Raw genomic sequence first — 15962 nt, 5'->3', positions numbered from 1 at the left:
GATTCCCACTTATGTTGTCCTACAGATTTCTAACAGAAATTTCAAATTCCATTTCCTAATGCATTGCAATGAAGTTCCAAATGTCTAGTCTGAAGTTTTTCTGCCTATCTGGAATACGTTTCATACTTCCGAGAGTCTAAATACCCAAAAATACCACTAACATGTTAGTGGTGCAAATAATAATATTATGTTTGTATAGGTGTAGAGATCATGAATAATCCCTGCTTTTTGTCATCATGATGTAAAATCAATCAGTTGAAACTTTCATTTTGTCAGAATTTGTATAAATAACCATGCTTCTTCTAAACTAGGGGTGTCAAACTCATGTCATCACAGTGGTGTTATATGACGTATCAGTACTTTCCCTCCCCCTTCGCTAAACCAGGCATGAGTGTGGCCAGCACATGACACATCTGGCCCATGGGTCAGGAGTTTGACAGCCCTGTTCTACACCAAATTCCAAAGTGTTTTATTTCTTTTTAGAAAATTGCAATTCTCAATTGTAAAGATAAAACATGAAGTAAATAATATACATTTGTTTTGTATTTTGACAAATTTGTTATTTTTCTTAGTAGTTGAGTCTCAGAAGCATGTAGTCAGAAAATGGTTTAATGAACAACAAACTGCAAGCTCTTTCACCAACCAATTTTTGATTTTATAGTTATATTTCCATAAACCTTTCCTACTTAAACCAGAAGATTAAACTCTGAAATAATATGTATCTTCTTCCAATAGTCTGGAGAAAATAAGAGCACAATTGTCTGAATACTTTATGAGTTATTGGATGCTTCCATTAAAATAGTTGAAAATACAAGAATTGTTCAACACTAGCAATTCATGGAAAGGCATCTTTTTTTGAACCTATTAATGGAATTCTATATAGAATAATGAGAAGGTGCATGCTGACCCAAACACTTGCCTTGGCGACAATGCTCATGCAGTATTTACACCTGCAATGACTCCACTTCAGCAGATAAGACAAACAAAGAGTTGTTTTGTCATTATCCATACACTTCAAAAATGCAGCATTTTACCACTCCAGTGCAGAGGCATCCACCTACATAATTGACAACTGTCTTCTCTTGCCTAGACACATAGGGATTCTTGTGTCTCCTTTAAATACATTGCAGCGCATTGCTAAAATGCCAGTAAGTAGCCTCAAGGTAGATGAAATTTTGATATGAGTATTTGTATCACATCAGAGTTCTCTGTCAGAGCTTGCCAAGATTCCTCTTTCTAAATATTTGAACATGCAAGCCTTAAATGTGACTGAATATCTTAGGACTGTTTCCGTCTCTCATGAGGTGTATGTGTGTGTTTTTAATTTAAATTATCTCTTTGAGGTTTGTAGGAGAAAAGAAAATATTTATCTTTTAGCTTATTGGTATCAGCAGGCAAGCTAGTCAGCCTCAGAAGGATGGAAGGTTTATTGGTTAGGAGGCACAGGCACCCAGTTTGTGATAAAGAATTCTTTGCAGGGTTTTTCCTCAGTAAAATAAATTGCTTAGAGCATATTGCTCTGAATTTAATCCTTTCATCTTGGTCGATCAGTTTTAAATGGCTGCCTAGTATGAACTAGTTACTTTTTCCCTTTCAGTTTTTTTTTTAATATAGAAAGATGTATGTTTTGTAACAACTAGAAAGGTAGAAAGTGAAAAGTATAACTAATTGGAAAGCAGAGTTCAGAAATTTAGAGCTCATAATAGAATCTTTTAACCTTATCTCTTGAGTTTATTTGTATTACCCCATTTGTAAACCTGGGTTCATTATATATATTTGAATAAAGGTATCAAAAATGGCATGAGCATAAAGAATGTCAGTTTTATTTCTGTCTTTAAAAATGCTTTGCTATATCCTTCACATTGTGGTCATGGCCCTGTTTTATATCTTTATATGTGAGTGAGGGTTGCTTTTTTTGGTGGGGGGTTTCACTGATTCAGATGAGTTTTACTTTTTATGAAAAATAGGCTAGCATTTATTATAAAGAGACTGAAATTAAATTGCATTTCTAGGTACAGATCCATAGTACATAACATGCAGGAATTGATAGGTTTGGTCTCCTAATAGGAATTACAGCCCAGAACCTTATTTCTATTATTTATTTTATTTATTTGATCTTATAGGCTGCCCAACTCCAATGGACATTTCAAGGACATTTGCTGGTTGTATCAAATTAGACCAATGCACAAATAATTTAACAGGGTGATTCATTTGCAACCAATGTATCCAAGTATATGAGTTATACAAGCTTACTATGTCATGCAAATTTTTGTTGGTTAGATATCTTAATAAAATGATATTGGGGGATCGGGATATTAGGTTAATAGCATAGAAGGTGCTATATGGCTCTATCACCTGCCTAGCAGATTCTTTTGGATTTGGAAGAAATAACCACACTTCTATGAGTACCTAAGGCCTTATTCCAAGGCAGTATAAAAAAATAATGTAATAATATAATGCAGGACAGCAACCAAAATATATTCAAGAATACAATGAAACAAAGGAAGAAAGGCTTTTATGACACTTCTACCACTCAGAAAATCTCAGAGATTACAGTAGTGGCCAAAATTGTGGAAACCTTTTGGGAAAAGTGTATTTTCTAAAACTAGCTAATAACACCACTTTTTTTTGTAGTAGTAGTACCATAAAATTATATGTCAATGGAAAGATAATTTAATCAAAGAATGTAATGCAATAACTTTTATGAAGGATTTGCTATTAGAATAGCAGTTACAGCATAAAGAAGAAAAGTGAAACGTAGAAAAAATGAGATATACAAAAATTATCATGTCAGTTAATACTTAGTTGGGTAACCTTTAGCATGAATTACGGCCTTACAACCCATGGAGTGAACCAAGTCTTTTAGTTCTGTAGCTGTTATAATGTGAAACCAAGATTGAATGATTTCTTCTAGTAACTGGGTTTTATTGCTGGGTCGCTTCTGGCTAACAAGTTTCTTTAGTCGGCTCCATAGATTTTCAATTGGGTTAAGGTCTGGGCTATTCCCAGTCCATTCCAGCAGTGGAATATGGTTATCTTGAAACTCCAAAAAAGGTGGTGTTATTAGCCATCAAACCTTAAAAATACACTTTTCCCAAAAGGTTTCCACAATTTTGGCCCTACTGTATAATGGACAGATTCCTTCAAAGCAGGAAATATATTCTCCTTTCTAGGTCTGCATTGAAGTTCCATCTTATGGGACAGTTTCTGAACAACTTAAATAGGCTTTGAACCATCATTACTCACAACTGTTCTCAATAAACTCATCTCACTGCATTTTACGAAGAAAAGGAGGCTGACTTTATCTTATCTTGGAATGTATTGCCTACTTTTGCCAGATTGTCAGAGATTGCCTTGACAAGTCCCTGCAATATTATTCTTGGCAAGTTTTTTTTCAAAAGTGATTTGCCATTGCCTCCTTCCTACGGCTAAGAGAGAGAGTAACTGACCCAAGGTCACTAAGATGGCTTTGTTCCTAAGGCGAGACTAGTACTCCTGGTCTTCCATTTCTAGCCTGATACCTTAACCATTATGCCAAACTGGTTTTCTATTATATTGGTACAATATCTATGAAGTAGCTTCTGGAAAGTGTTTAAAATTACAAGTGCTGGGGAAAAAAATCATTTGGTTAGTTTGGGAATTTAAATTAATTGGAACTCAGAAATTAAACTTTCTGAGAAAATATGGTTTATATACAATTTCTAGGTTTAATCCAAAGTACTTGCATTAATTTATAAAGCTCTTTCCACTGCAGTAATTACCAATTACCATTTGGATGGTAATTATAAAAAAATATCAATGGCTAAAAAGTTCAGTTTTTCGTTATTCTGGAGAGTTCGAAATCACAGAATATATATATTTCTTTGTTGCTCCTTTTATAAAAACATTCAAAACTAAATTTATCCTATCTTTGATCAGCAGATAACATGATTGCTCAGATTCAACATATAGCAAGCCCAAAATGCTACTTACAGATTCACTGTCATTTGTTATGCTACTAGTTTGTGTGCTGTAGCATGTAAAATCTGCCAGATTAACCACATGAGGTCTTGTTTTTTTTTTTTTTTTTAATTTGATTTATATGCCGCCCTTCTCCGGAGACTCAGGGCAGCTTACAATGCGCTCAGCAATAGCCTTCATCCTTTTGTATATTTATACAAAGTCAGCTTATTGCCCACACAACTGGGTCCTCAATTTACCTACCTCAGAAAGGATGGAAGGCTGAGTCAACCTTGAGCCTGACGAGATTCAAACCTGCAGTAATTGCAGACAGCTGGTCTTAATAACAGGGTGGTTTAGACCACTGTACTACCAAGGCTATTTAGGTGTATTCTATGTAATTTTAGGTTTTAACATATTTTATGTACAATTAAATATCATATTTACAACCTAGACTTAGATTACCTTTTTAAACTTTATTTATGTGTCCTAGTCACCTTACAGATGTTTTTCAACTTTGGAAATGGATTTTTTATTTACTGGTTTCCAAAACTGGACTGTTTTAGAAGATTATAGACTACTTAAGGATATATTTCTTGTACTAGTCTGAGAATACTGAGACCAGAATAAAAACTGCCTGACTAATAAAAACTGAATTTATAAAGCTGCATATGATTTTCAGGTCCATATAGATGCAGGACCTTATTTTTTTGTTTATGGACATTTGCTGAAATTGGTAAATGATACATATCTAGTCCTCGGGATGTAGGCAGGTCATAATTAGGGATTTTTTTGTCAGTAGCTTCTCTATATATTATCCCCCAAAATATTAATTTAGTATCTATTTTGCTATAATCTTAATGCTGAATACAGTTCAGTAATATTTATGTTTACATATTAAAATCTCTGCATTCTATTGGACTTGATCTATGATAGGGTTTAGGGTTATATACTGATTCTCTTCTGTTTTTACTAGCTTTTGATTGGTTTCAACATTACAATTAATGTTTATCTGACACCTATTTTCTATCATTTTTCTCTGTTTATGATTCTGATTTTCATTAATCTGCTTAAAATTTGTTTTTTTAAAAAAAATCAATTCTTGTATTTTTTATAAAGTTTCAATTAAGTAACCTTGGTTCTTGTACTTTAGTATTCCTCCAGAACTGTATTTTTGTTTCTGTTATTCACTAAAGCAACTGGCTTTGTTGCTCTTTCTAGAACAAAATAAATTATTGAGCCAAGGTGCCAAGATAACAGAAAAAAAGAAACAGCATAGCTAGATGTGAACAGGGAGCCAGCATATCTGAGCAGTTCTGTATAAATACTACATCAACAAAAGTGTAAATCTCCAGATATCTATAACATTAAATTTAAGTACCTTACCCATATTTCTCCTGCTGAACAGAAATTATTTTGTATCATGTAGTTGATACAGATGTTTGCCACAGAAATATTTAACTGTTGATTAATTTATATATTTCCTTTTACATATTTAATATCTAACCAGTTATCCAACTACAGTATTCTCTGAACTACATTCTAAACCACACGACCAGTTGGGTGCATATAGTAGCTATAAATAATGGAACATAATTACCTGCTAATATTCAAAATTAAATCTGTGGAAATCCTTCCTTCCATTTGTACCTGCAGAAATGTATCTTCTGTCGACAAAGAATTAAGAAAATATCTGGTGCTTGCATCCAGTGCTCCTATGGACGTTGTCCAGCTTCATTCCATGTCACATGTGCTCATGCTGCCGGAGTGTTGATGGAACCAGATGACTGGCCTTACGTTGTCTACATCACGTGTTTCAGGCACAAAATAAACCAAAATGTGGTAAGGTTTTAAATACCATTGTTTTCTATATTGTTTTTAATTTAGACATGTTGTTGCTGACATTATATATCCTGTTACAACCCATTCTAATCTATTATATTAGACTAGGAAAATCCCATTCTACATAGGTCTACATGAGGTCAAGAGAAAAAGAATGAATATTGTTTGATGAAATGCTTAAAAGTTCATTTAAGGTGCTGATTACATCACAGCTTTGTTGGAACTACTTACTCCTTTTTTAAAACAACTTAAACTCTCAGCTATGGGATATGCTGGAGGTGCTCAGCATATTTAGCTGATTTGGTCAAAATGATAACAGCATTATCATGCCACAAACTTTACTCCTTTGAAATGGGTGGGTAACATTGGATGCATCTGAAGCACAGTTTGCAGCACAATGCCACACTGTTGCTCTTATTTATTTATTTATTTATTTAATTTTGATTTATATGCCGCCCTTCTCTGGAGACTCAGGGCGGCTTACAATGCGTTAAGCAATAGCCTTCATACTTGTCACTCTGATTACCCCTTTGCTTAAGGTGACCAGATTTTAACATTGGTAAAGAGGGACATTGTGGGCGTGGCTTATTTTGTGGGCGTGGCTAGCTGGTCATGTGACTGGGTGGGCGTGGCTAGCTGGTCATGTGACCGGGTGGCCATGGCTATGTGTATAGGGTAAGGTGAACAGATTTTAACATTGGTAAGAGGGACACCATTGTGGGCGTGGCTTATTGTGTGGGCGTGGCTTGGAGGCCATGTGACTGGGTGGGCGTGGCTAGCTGGTCATGTGACCGGGTGGCCATGGCTATGTGTATAGGAACTACTCAGAGGGCTGGAAAGTCATTTCTGACAGGTCCTCGGACTTTTGACTGGTCCTCATACTTATGACCATCCTCACATTTATGCCCGTGCAGCATTCTTAACAACCATGTCACTCATTTTACAACTGCTTCTCTTCACCATGATGACAAGATAGGGCAAAAATGTAAAATGTGAGGACAGTCGTAAGTTCGAGGACTGGTCAAAAGTGCGAGGACCAGTCAAAAATAACTTTTTCAGCCCTCTGAGTAGTCCATATGCACAAAAGGACTAACCAGAGAGCTGAAAAAAGTCATTTCTGACAGGTCCTCGCACTTTTGACTGGTCCTCACACTTATGACCATCCTCACATTTATGCCCATGCAGCATTCTTAACAACCATGTCACTCATTTCACAACTGCTTCTCTTCACCATGATGACAAGATAGGGCAAAAATGTAAAATGTGAGGACAGTCATAAGTTCGAGGACTGGTCAAAAGTGTGAGGACCAGTCAAAAATAACTTTTTCAGCCCTCTGAGTAGTCCATATGCATTAAAGGATTACAGCAATAGAGAGGGATGAAGGAATGGAAATTAGAGTAGGAGTGAGGGTAAGAGAGGGAGGAAGAGAGGAGGAGAAGGAGAAAGGAAGAGGAAGTAGGGAGGAGAAAAAGAGGGTGGGGGGAAGAGAAAGTAAGAAGGAAAGAAAAGAGAGAGGTGGTAGGTTTGAGGAGAAAGATTGCTGTACAATAAAAAAGATGAAAGGGAAGAAAGCCAACCCCAAGCAAATATAAAGATATTAAGATAAAGAATGAATTGTTAAACTTTAAAGAATAAAAGAGAACAAATATGAATAAATAGCAATAATTAGAAACACACATACAAACATACAATGTATTTTCTTTGAACAGAATATTTGGCTGGTTCACAAATTTAAACAGCGTTTAGTCATTTCAATTAAATTTACAATTTCTATATTTCCTTTTTGCCATATTTATTCCTCATCTATTTTTTTAAAAAACCAATATTACCCTTCATCCTCATCTCTAATCTTAATCAAATTCAATTTTTCCCTTCTATTCTATATTATACCCCTTCCCATTATCATCTATTTTTATATCCATCCTCACATTGTTTAATTATGTAATTATGTAATACAGTTGTTTAATACAAATTCAACATTTTAATATAAATCAATTAGTTATAAAACTATCTTTTTTGTATATTAATCAATATGAACATGAATATTCCAATTATTTCCATGCAATCCAATTTCTTACAAATCAATTAATTATATTTACCAATAATAATAAACCAAATAATTTCTCCCATATATTCCTCCGAACCACAACTTAACCATTTCTGCTTTCAACACAATATACAATTAATAGTATCTCAATTATTACAATTCCCTAGTTAAATACAGCTTTTTTTCCTTTGTGTTTTAAAATCTTGAAGTCTCCTCCTAAATTTCCCATTGTTTGCAGTTTTTCACCTACCTTTTTTGGGGAGGAAAAATAAAAATAAAAATAAATCTCTCTCTGCCTCATTTTGTCACGCTGCACCAAAGACCCTGGTTTCGGTTTCGTTTTCGTTTCTGAAGCTTAGCTAGGGGAAAAAAAAACTGCTTTACACTGATTGCCTGTAGGGCGGCCCTTTGAAGCCCCGGGCAAGAGTTTAAACAGTTTTTTTTTCTTTTAGCCATCAGCTGGGGCTCAAGAAAAATCGGGACTTTTTTGAAACGCCGCGGGACGCGGGACAAATTGCTCAAAAGCGGGACTGTCCCGCCAAAAGCGGGACGTCTGGTCACCTTACCTTTGCTTCTCACAAAATGTCTCTGGCTTAGAGGAGCTCACAAGAGACCCTTATGTAAAAAAATAATTTAATGGCTGTGCAGTAGTCAGGTGAGCATTTAGTTCTATAGTTGGGGTTTATAAACAAAAGAGGATTTCTAGAAACACAAATGCCACATGGTATTCAGAGCAAGCCACAAACTGAAACTTTGCTGAATGTTGCATAGGCTCAGCTCTCCTCCTTCATCAAGCCTTATGAACTGGACCATCCTCTGTGAAAATGCTTCACAGAGTACATGATGGAAGAGAGGGGGCTGAGGAGCTAGATCCAGGGACAAACCTTTTCAAACCTTTACTTCTTCTGTGTATATCTTTTTGAAGTAATGCTCCCTATTCCAAGTTTATACAATCTGGCATTATTTTGGTCTGAACTATCAGTATCCATAAAATATTTTAAAACTGTACAAATCTTAGTTAAATCTGTGCATGTGAATATGTAAAAGGCAAATCTCTATAAGTAACTTAGATAAAGCACGTTTTTTATAAGTTTAAGTCTTGATATGACTTAGACGAGGCAATCTGAGAACTCCTAAGTGTTCTTTAGGATCCAGGGAAACAAACTTATGAGAGAGATGGTATTTGAACTAATTATATTGTTTTAATCTTTTAAAGAAAACAAAACCCTTTGAGAAAGCTGTCTCAGTTGGGCAAACTGTCATAGCAAAACACAGAAACACACGCTATTACAGCTCCAGAGTAATAGAAGTTACATCACAGGTTTTCTACGAAGTTATGTTTGATGATGGCTCCTTTAGTCGGGATACCTTCCCTGAAGATATTGTAGTAAGTATTTATTTTAGAAATGTTATCTTTTATTTTTTTTAAAGTTAAATCAGAAAAATTGAACTATTTTTTGTGACCTTTCAACAGAGATAATTAACTTAATATTCTGTTCATGTTTGTTATTTCTTGCAGCAGAAAATTATCACTTTCTCAGGGGCTTCCTAACCTTGTTTGTGCTAATTAGTATCTACCATTTCTCCAAATGAATAACAACTAATCTTCCAAAGTCTTTTAATTAAATAAGAAATATGTTTTTAATAAAAGATATTAGGATGGGAATTCTACTTGTTGTAGTGTCTCAGAGAGGTAATATAACAAAATTCCTTGATGAATTAACAAAAAAACCTTTAATGTTAAAATATGTAACAGGCAGCATGATTCATGTGAACCGAGTAAGATACTGGGTCTACACATTTGATTATTGTATTTGTAAACTGTATTATTTAATGTTGCTTAGTTGGAATAAACAAAATGGCATTGTTTTTTGTGTTTATATATATATATATATATATATATATATATATATATATATATATATATATATATATATATATATATATATATATATTGGTGGTCGTGGGAATGTGACTAGGTGGGCGTGGCCAACTTTTTTTTTTTTAACTTTTCAAAGCATTTTTTCTGCAAATGCAAAAAAATGCTTTGAAAAGGCTCTACCAATCAGTAGATGTCGGAGCCTTTTCAAAGCATTTTTTAATCACCTCTTCCGCTGAAGAGGCTGCAGAAAAAAATGCTTTAAAAGTCTCTCTGATGATCCCAGCTGAGTTGAAAAGGCTGACGATCCCAGCTGTGTTGCCTGATCGGCAGAGCCTTTTCAAAGCATTTTTTAAACCACCTCTTCCTCGCAAGAGGTTGCAGAAAAAAAATGCTTTGAAAAGCCTCTGACGATCCCAGCTGAGCCACGCGATCAGGTTTTCTTTATTTTTGTCCTTTGGCAAACACACTCTCCCTTTCTCTCTCCACTCTTAATATTTTCTTTTGGATATTTAAAAATATGAAAAGGGCCAAAAGAATGGTTTTCAAGCCATTACACTCTACACTAGTCTAAGTGATGGGAGCGACGTGGCGCTCCCATGTGACCCCCCTCCTGTGCGAGCTGCACTGGCTCCCAGTGGTCTTCCGGATGCGCTTCAAGGTTTTGGTTACCACCTTTAGAGCGCTCCATGGCTCAGGACCAGGGTACTTACGAGACCGCCTTCTGCCACCAGTAGCCTCTCACCGACCAGTTCACTCCCATAGAGAGGGGTTCCTCAGGGTGCCGTCAGCCAAACAATGTTGACTGGCGGCCCCTAGGGGGAGAGCCTTCTCTGTGGGGGCACCTGCCATCTGGAACGAGCTCCCCCCGGAGATACGGAGGATCCAAGACTTACGCACCTTCCACCGCGCCCTAAAAACGTTTTCATTCCAACAGGCTGGTCTGGCCTAACTCTCCCTTTTAAATTGAGTTTTAAATGTTTTACATAAATTGGATGTTTTTAAATTTGTTTTTTGAGCCCAAATTATTTAATCTATTTTTAATAGCTTTTAACTTTTGTATGTTATTTGTATTTTTATCTTGGCTGTTCACCGCCCTGAGTCCTCCGGGGCGGTATACAAATATGATAAAATAAATAAATAAAATAAAATAAAGAGAGCTATTGTGTTAGGTTTAGCTTGCAGCTTACTCCTAACTTGTTGGTCAGGCAATATCTGTTTCTTTAAGAAACAACTGAGCCACGTAATCAGGGTTTGCTGAACCCTGTAATTAGGCTACAGTGCATAAATAAGCAGCACAGAGAAGCGTTCCTTCTTCCTGGTTCTTCCTGCTTCTTCCGGATTGATACCTGATTGTATCCTGTTGCTTACTGCGTATGGTACTGTATACCAAGAGTTACTAAAGTCTGTTTGCTTTGGTAAGGGAAGATACTTACTGGACTGATATTACTGTTTATGACCTTGGACTGTTTTACTTACATCGAGACTGCTTGTTATCTATAAAAGTATTTTTCTCACACGAGCTGGACGTTTATCTCCTTCCCTGTGTGTTTCTGCTCTGCTCGTTGCACAAGCAACAAATACTTTTTACACACACCCTAACATTGGTTATGGGCCCAGAACGTTCCAGGGCTCTTTAATTTGTTTTTGTGGAAGTGAGAAGTGCAGGCAGTGGGTGTAGTAGTCAAGATGATGGCTTTTGAGCAAGGTACAAGTTATTCTACCATAACCCGGTTGGATGGAACAAACTATGTTACCTGGTCCACAAAATGCTGTCTACTTTTGCGAAAAGAAGGACTGTGGGACATGGTTAATAATCCACCGGACATAACTGCATTGAATGCTGATGACGAAGAAGATGCCAAAAAGATAGCGAAGTTTCACAGGGACAACGAGCGTGCTTTATGCATCATTGGCCTGACACTGGGAGACCAGCAACTTGTCCATTTCCGGGGCGAAGAGTCTGCTGCGAGGTGTTGGTCAAAGCTAAAGAAGCTCTACGTTCGTGACTCTGTGGGTGTCCATATCTACTTGACACGGAAATTATTTCGCTTACATCTTCAGAAAGGAGGAGACATGATGGCTCACCTGGACTCCATGACAGGGCTTTTCCAGGAGCTACATGAGAAAGACCTTGTGTTTACTGAACTGCAGCAAGTTTATATTATCCTTTCATCGTTGGATGACAGTTATGACTCTTTTGTTTCATCATTAGAAGTATTGTCTAGAGATGAACTGACATTGGCCAGTATAACTGGTAGGTTACTGGATGAGGCCAAACGTAGGCAAGAACGAGACCAGTTAAGGATGCAACAGCAACCAAAAGTGGAAGCTGTATATGAGAATGTCAATATTGTTAAACGCTGTTATGCTTGTGGGGCTAAGGGGCACATTGCAAAATATTGTAATAAGAAAGTATCTGCTAGAAACTCTGCTAAACCCAGGAAAGGGTGTAATTTAGCAACCAGTTCATCTAATAATATAAAAGATGATTGGTGGGTGATTGATAGTGGTGCCTCTCAATCAATAACAAAAAACAGAAAACTGTTTCTAAATATGAATAAAAGTACTAAAAAGGTCAAATTAGCTAATGGCTGGAATGTGACTGTAGCTGGGGAGGGACTTGTACAATGTTCTATTAGTAAGCACCCTTTACCCATGCTTTATATCCCTAGTTTGAAATATAACCTTTTATCTGTAAAGTCATTACTACATTCTGGGTTTACAGTAACTTTTAAAAACAACAAATGTTTGCTGGAATGTGAAGGCACTGTAGTTACTGCAGAATTAGAAGACGACTTATTTGTCATTAGGGATAAGTCATTACTGTTAGTTCAGTCAAAAGCTAAATTTGGAAATGTAAAGCCTCATGATGAATGCTTACATTTATTACATAGAAGGCTTGGTCATCTGAATTTCAGGTTGTTGAACTTGACTGTTAAGCAGTCTAAAGGCATCAAGTTAAGGGCTTGCAGCAAATACCTGAACTGTAATACTTGTAACCAGCATAAAAGTAAAGTTACACCTGCAAACCGCTGCAATGGGTTTAAAACAACTAAACCTTTGGAGGTAGTCTTTTTAGACTTAATAGGGCCAAAGAAACCCAGTTTAGGGGGAGCATGCTATATTTTGAGTATAGTTGATCACTTTACCAGATATGGTTTTTGCTACCTTATGAAGTCCAAAAGTGATACGTTTCAATGTATCACAAATTGGCTTCGTTTTGTAGAAAGGAAGCAGAGGTTTAAGGTGAAATGCATTGTTACTGACAATGGAACTGAGTTTACTAACCATCAGTTGGCTAAGTTTTTGAAGGATGCTGGGATACAGCATAAACGTTCTGCCCCTTTTCGGCCAGAACATAATGCATATATTGAAAGAAGAGGCCAGACCCTACAAGCTATGACTAGGACTATGCTGGCTGATGCTTGTTTACCTGATAAATTGTGGGGAGAAGCAATACTATGTGCCAATCATATTTTAAATAATGTGGTGCACTCCTCTACAGGAAAAATTCCTTTTACTTTATGGCACGGGAGGAAGCCTGATTTAAGTTATATACATACTTTTGGTGCACCAGCCTGGGTGCATATACCAGTTAGTCAGAGAAGGAAGGACCAACAGAGAGCAAAGAAAATGATTTTTGTTGGCTATGAGGCTAACCATAGGTCCTATAGGTTCTGGGAAAAAGGAACAACAAAAGTTTTGTGTAGCGCTAATGCTAAATTCCTAGAACATGAAGGCTGGGACAGGTTAGAAAAAGCAGACTATGGTTTTACAGATGTGGATGTTAGGATAGACCATATTCCTGATGATAGTTCATCTAAGATGGATGATAAACCATCTATTAAGATGGAAGAACAGGAACAGGAATCAGGGTTAGGGGAGGATGAACCCAATATACCTGATGTTAGTCCTGTTATGCCTAGACGATCTTCCAGGGACCGGCATCCACCAGATCGCTATAAAGCCACAGTGGTTTGCCAAGTAGATATCGAACCATCCAGTTATCATGATATAAAATTATATCCAGAAAAGGAGCAAAAAGCCTGGCAAGAGGCAATGGATAGAGAAATTGATTCTTTGAAGAGGCTTGGTGTCTATGAAGTTGTAAGAATACCACCAAATGAGAAACTTATAGGCTGTAGGTGGGTCTATAAGGTAAAGAAAAGTGTAGATGGGGTAGTAACCCATAAAGCTCGGCTTGTTGCACAAGGGTTCTCACAGACAGATAGAGACTATGATGAGGTTTTTGCTCCAAGTCTACGAGCGAGCACTTTGAGAACGATGCTAGTTTGGGCAGCTAGAAATAAATGCTCTATTACTCATATAGATGTCGAGACAGCTTACTTGAACGCTCCGTTAAGGCATACAATATATATGAAGAAACCTCCTGGTTATGATACACAGGATAGAACTGAGTGTTGGAGGCTACAGAAAAGCCTATATGGTTTAAGGCAATCAGGTTACGAGTGGAACCAATGTATAGTGCAAGAATTACATAACATTGGGTTCTATGAGGGCGTAGCAGATAAATGTCTGTTTAAAAAAGAACAGGATGGATGTGTTTCATTCTTGTTACTCTTTACAGACGACATTGCCATAATTACTAGAACTGACGCTGAGGCCAGAGAGATTATCAGTCAGTTGCAAACAAAATTTAAACTTAGAAATCTAGGACATATACGGCATTATCTAGGACTAAATACACTGATATACGCTATCTGAATGTTCGGCAATGTGTTAAGGATAACATGATTACATTGGAATATTGCGCATCAGAGGACAATATTGCCGATAATTTTACTAAAGCGCAAGGTGCCATTAAACACACCAATTGTTGTGAAAGAGTTGGGTTAAGAATCTGAAATGTAACTGATACCACTGTACAATGTATGATTTGGATGTGTATTTTTGTTTCTGTATCTATTGTGTATATTGTCCTGCCCAATGGGGAGAATGTTAGGTTTAGCTTGCAGCTTACTCCTAACTTGTTGGTCAGGCAATATCTGTTTCTTTAAGAAACAACTGAGCCACGTAATCAGGGTTTGCTGAACCCTGTAATTAGGCTACAGTGCATAAATAAGCAGCACAGAGAAGCGTTCCTTCTTCCTGGTTCTTCCTGCTTCTTCCGGATTGATACCTGATTGTATCCTGTTGCTTACTGCGTATGGTACTGTATACCAAGAGTTACTAAAGTCTGTTTGCTTTGGTAAGGGAAGATACTTACTGGACTGATATTACTGTTTATGACCTTGGACTGTTTTACTTACATCGAGACTGCTTGTTATCTATAAAAGTATTTTTCTCACACGAGCTGGACGTTTATCTCCTTCCCTGTGTGTTTCTGCTCTGCTCGTTGCACAAGCAACAAATACTTTTTACACACACCCTAAATGCTAGAATTGAAAACAGTTCATTCAAAAAAATTTTTTTATTGTTTGTTCAGTTGACTTATTATTGTATTTTGAGTCAGGAATCATCATCTGAAATGTTATGCATGGTTATAGTCCATTGTGGTGGATTGAATAAGCCATAGTTGTTAAGATACTGCTGTGATTTTTGAAAAAATCCGTTTGCCTATGAAATTTTCAGCAGCTATGAGGAAAATAGTGAAGAATTCTTAAGTTGCATTGCAAATCTTTTTTTAATCATTTTTGCTATTTTTGACTGTATGGCATTTTATTGCTTTTATAAAGATATCTTTTGAAGAAATATCAATTTTTGTTAGAGGTTTTTGTACATGGGTTTATATAAGAAACTCCATGAGCTAAATTGCAAAAAAGTAGAATATCATTGGAAAATTTATGAAAGAATATTTCAGTGCCAAATAAGCCCTTACATTTATTTATTATTTGATTGATATCCTGCCTTTTTTGTATAGGAACTCAAGGTAGTGTGCATAACATTCTCTCTTCCTGTATTTCTCCACAACTGTAATTCTGAGAGGTAGGTTGGCTAAGAGAACATGACTGGTCATTGAGTATCCATGGTTGAGGGTAGCCTAGAATAATGTCTCAACTAAGCAACTTTAAGATGTGTGAACTTCAACTCCCAGAATTCTCCCACCAGCATGGAAGTTGAAGTCCACATATCTTAAAGCTAGTGAGGTTGAGAAACACTGGATGAGAACTTGGGTCTTGTGCTCTTAGTCTAATATATTAATAATTGCACTACACTGGCCCTTGAAATTTGTAGAATTAGCAGCCCAGGAACATGAATGTGGTGATCAATTTTTAAACTAGAACCATGGT

At 36.5% G+C, this 15962-nt stretch overlaps 1 protein-coding gene across 1 annotated transcript in view; it reads left to right on the top strand.

The window, feature by feature from the left end:
- Positions 1-15962, top strand: part of KDM4C (lysine demethylase 4C) — a 253930-nt gene that overhangs the window by 220465 nt on the left and 17503 nt on the right. Inside the window, exons 19-20 of the mRNA XM_070938600.1 lie at positions 5596-5781; positions 9046-9216. Of these exons, the coding sequence (XP_070794701.1) occupies positions 5596-5781; positions 9046-9216 (357 nt within the window). The remainder of the gene's footprint in view (positions 1-5595; positions 5782-9045; positions 9217-15962) is intronic.

Source organism: Pituophis catenifer, unplaced genomic scaffold, assembly GCF_029215685.1.
Source record: "Pituophis catenifer annectens isolate HBS135680 unplaced genomic scaffold, rPitCat1.0.hap2 SCAF_2, whole genome shotgun sequence".
Lineage (NCBI taxonomy): Eukaryota > Metazoa > Chordata > Lepidosauria > Squamata > Colubridae > Pituophis > Pituophis catenifer.
Note: the sequence above shows the minus strand (reverse complement) of the source record. Positions and strands in the feature narration are given on the sequence as shown.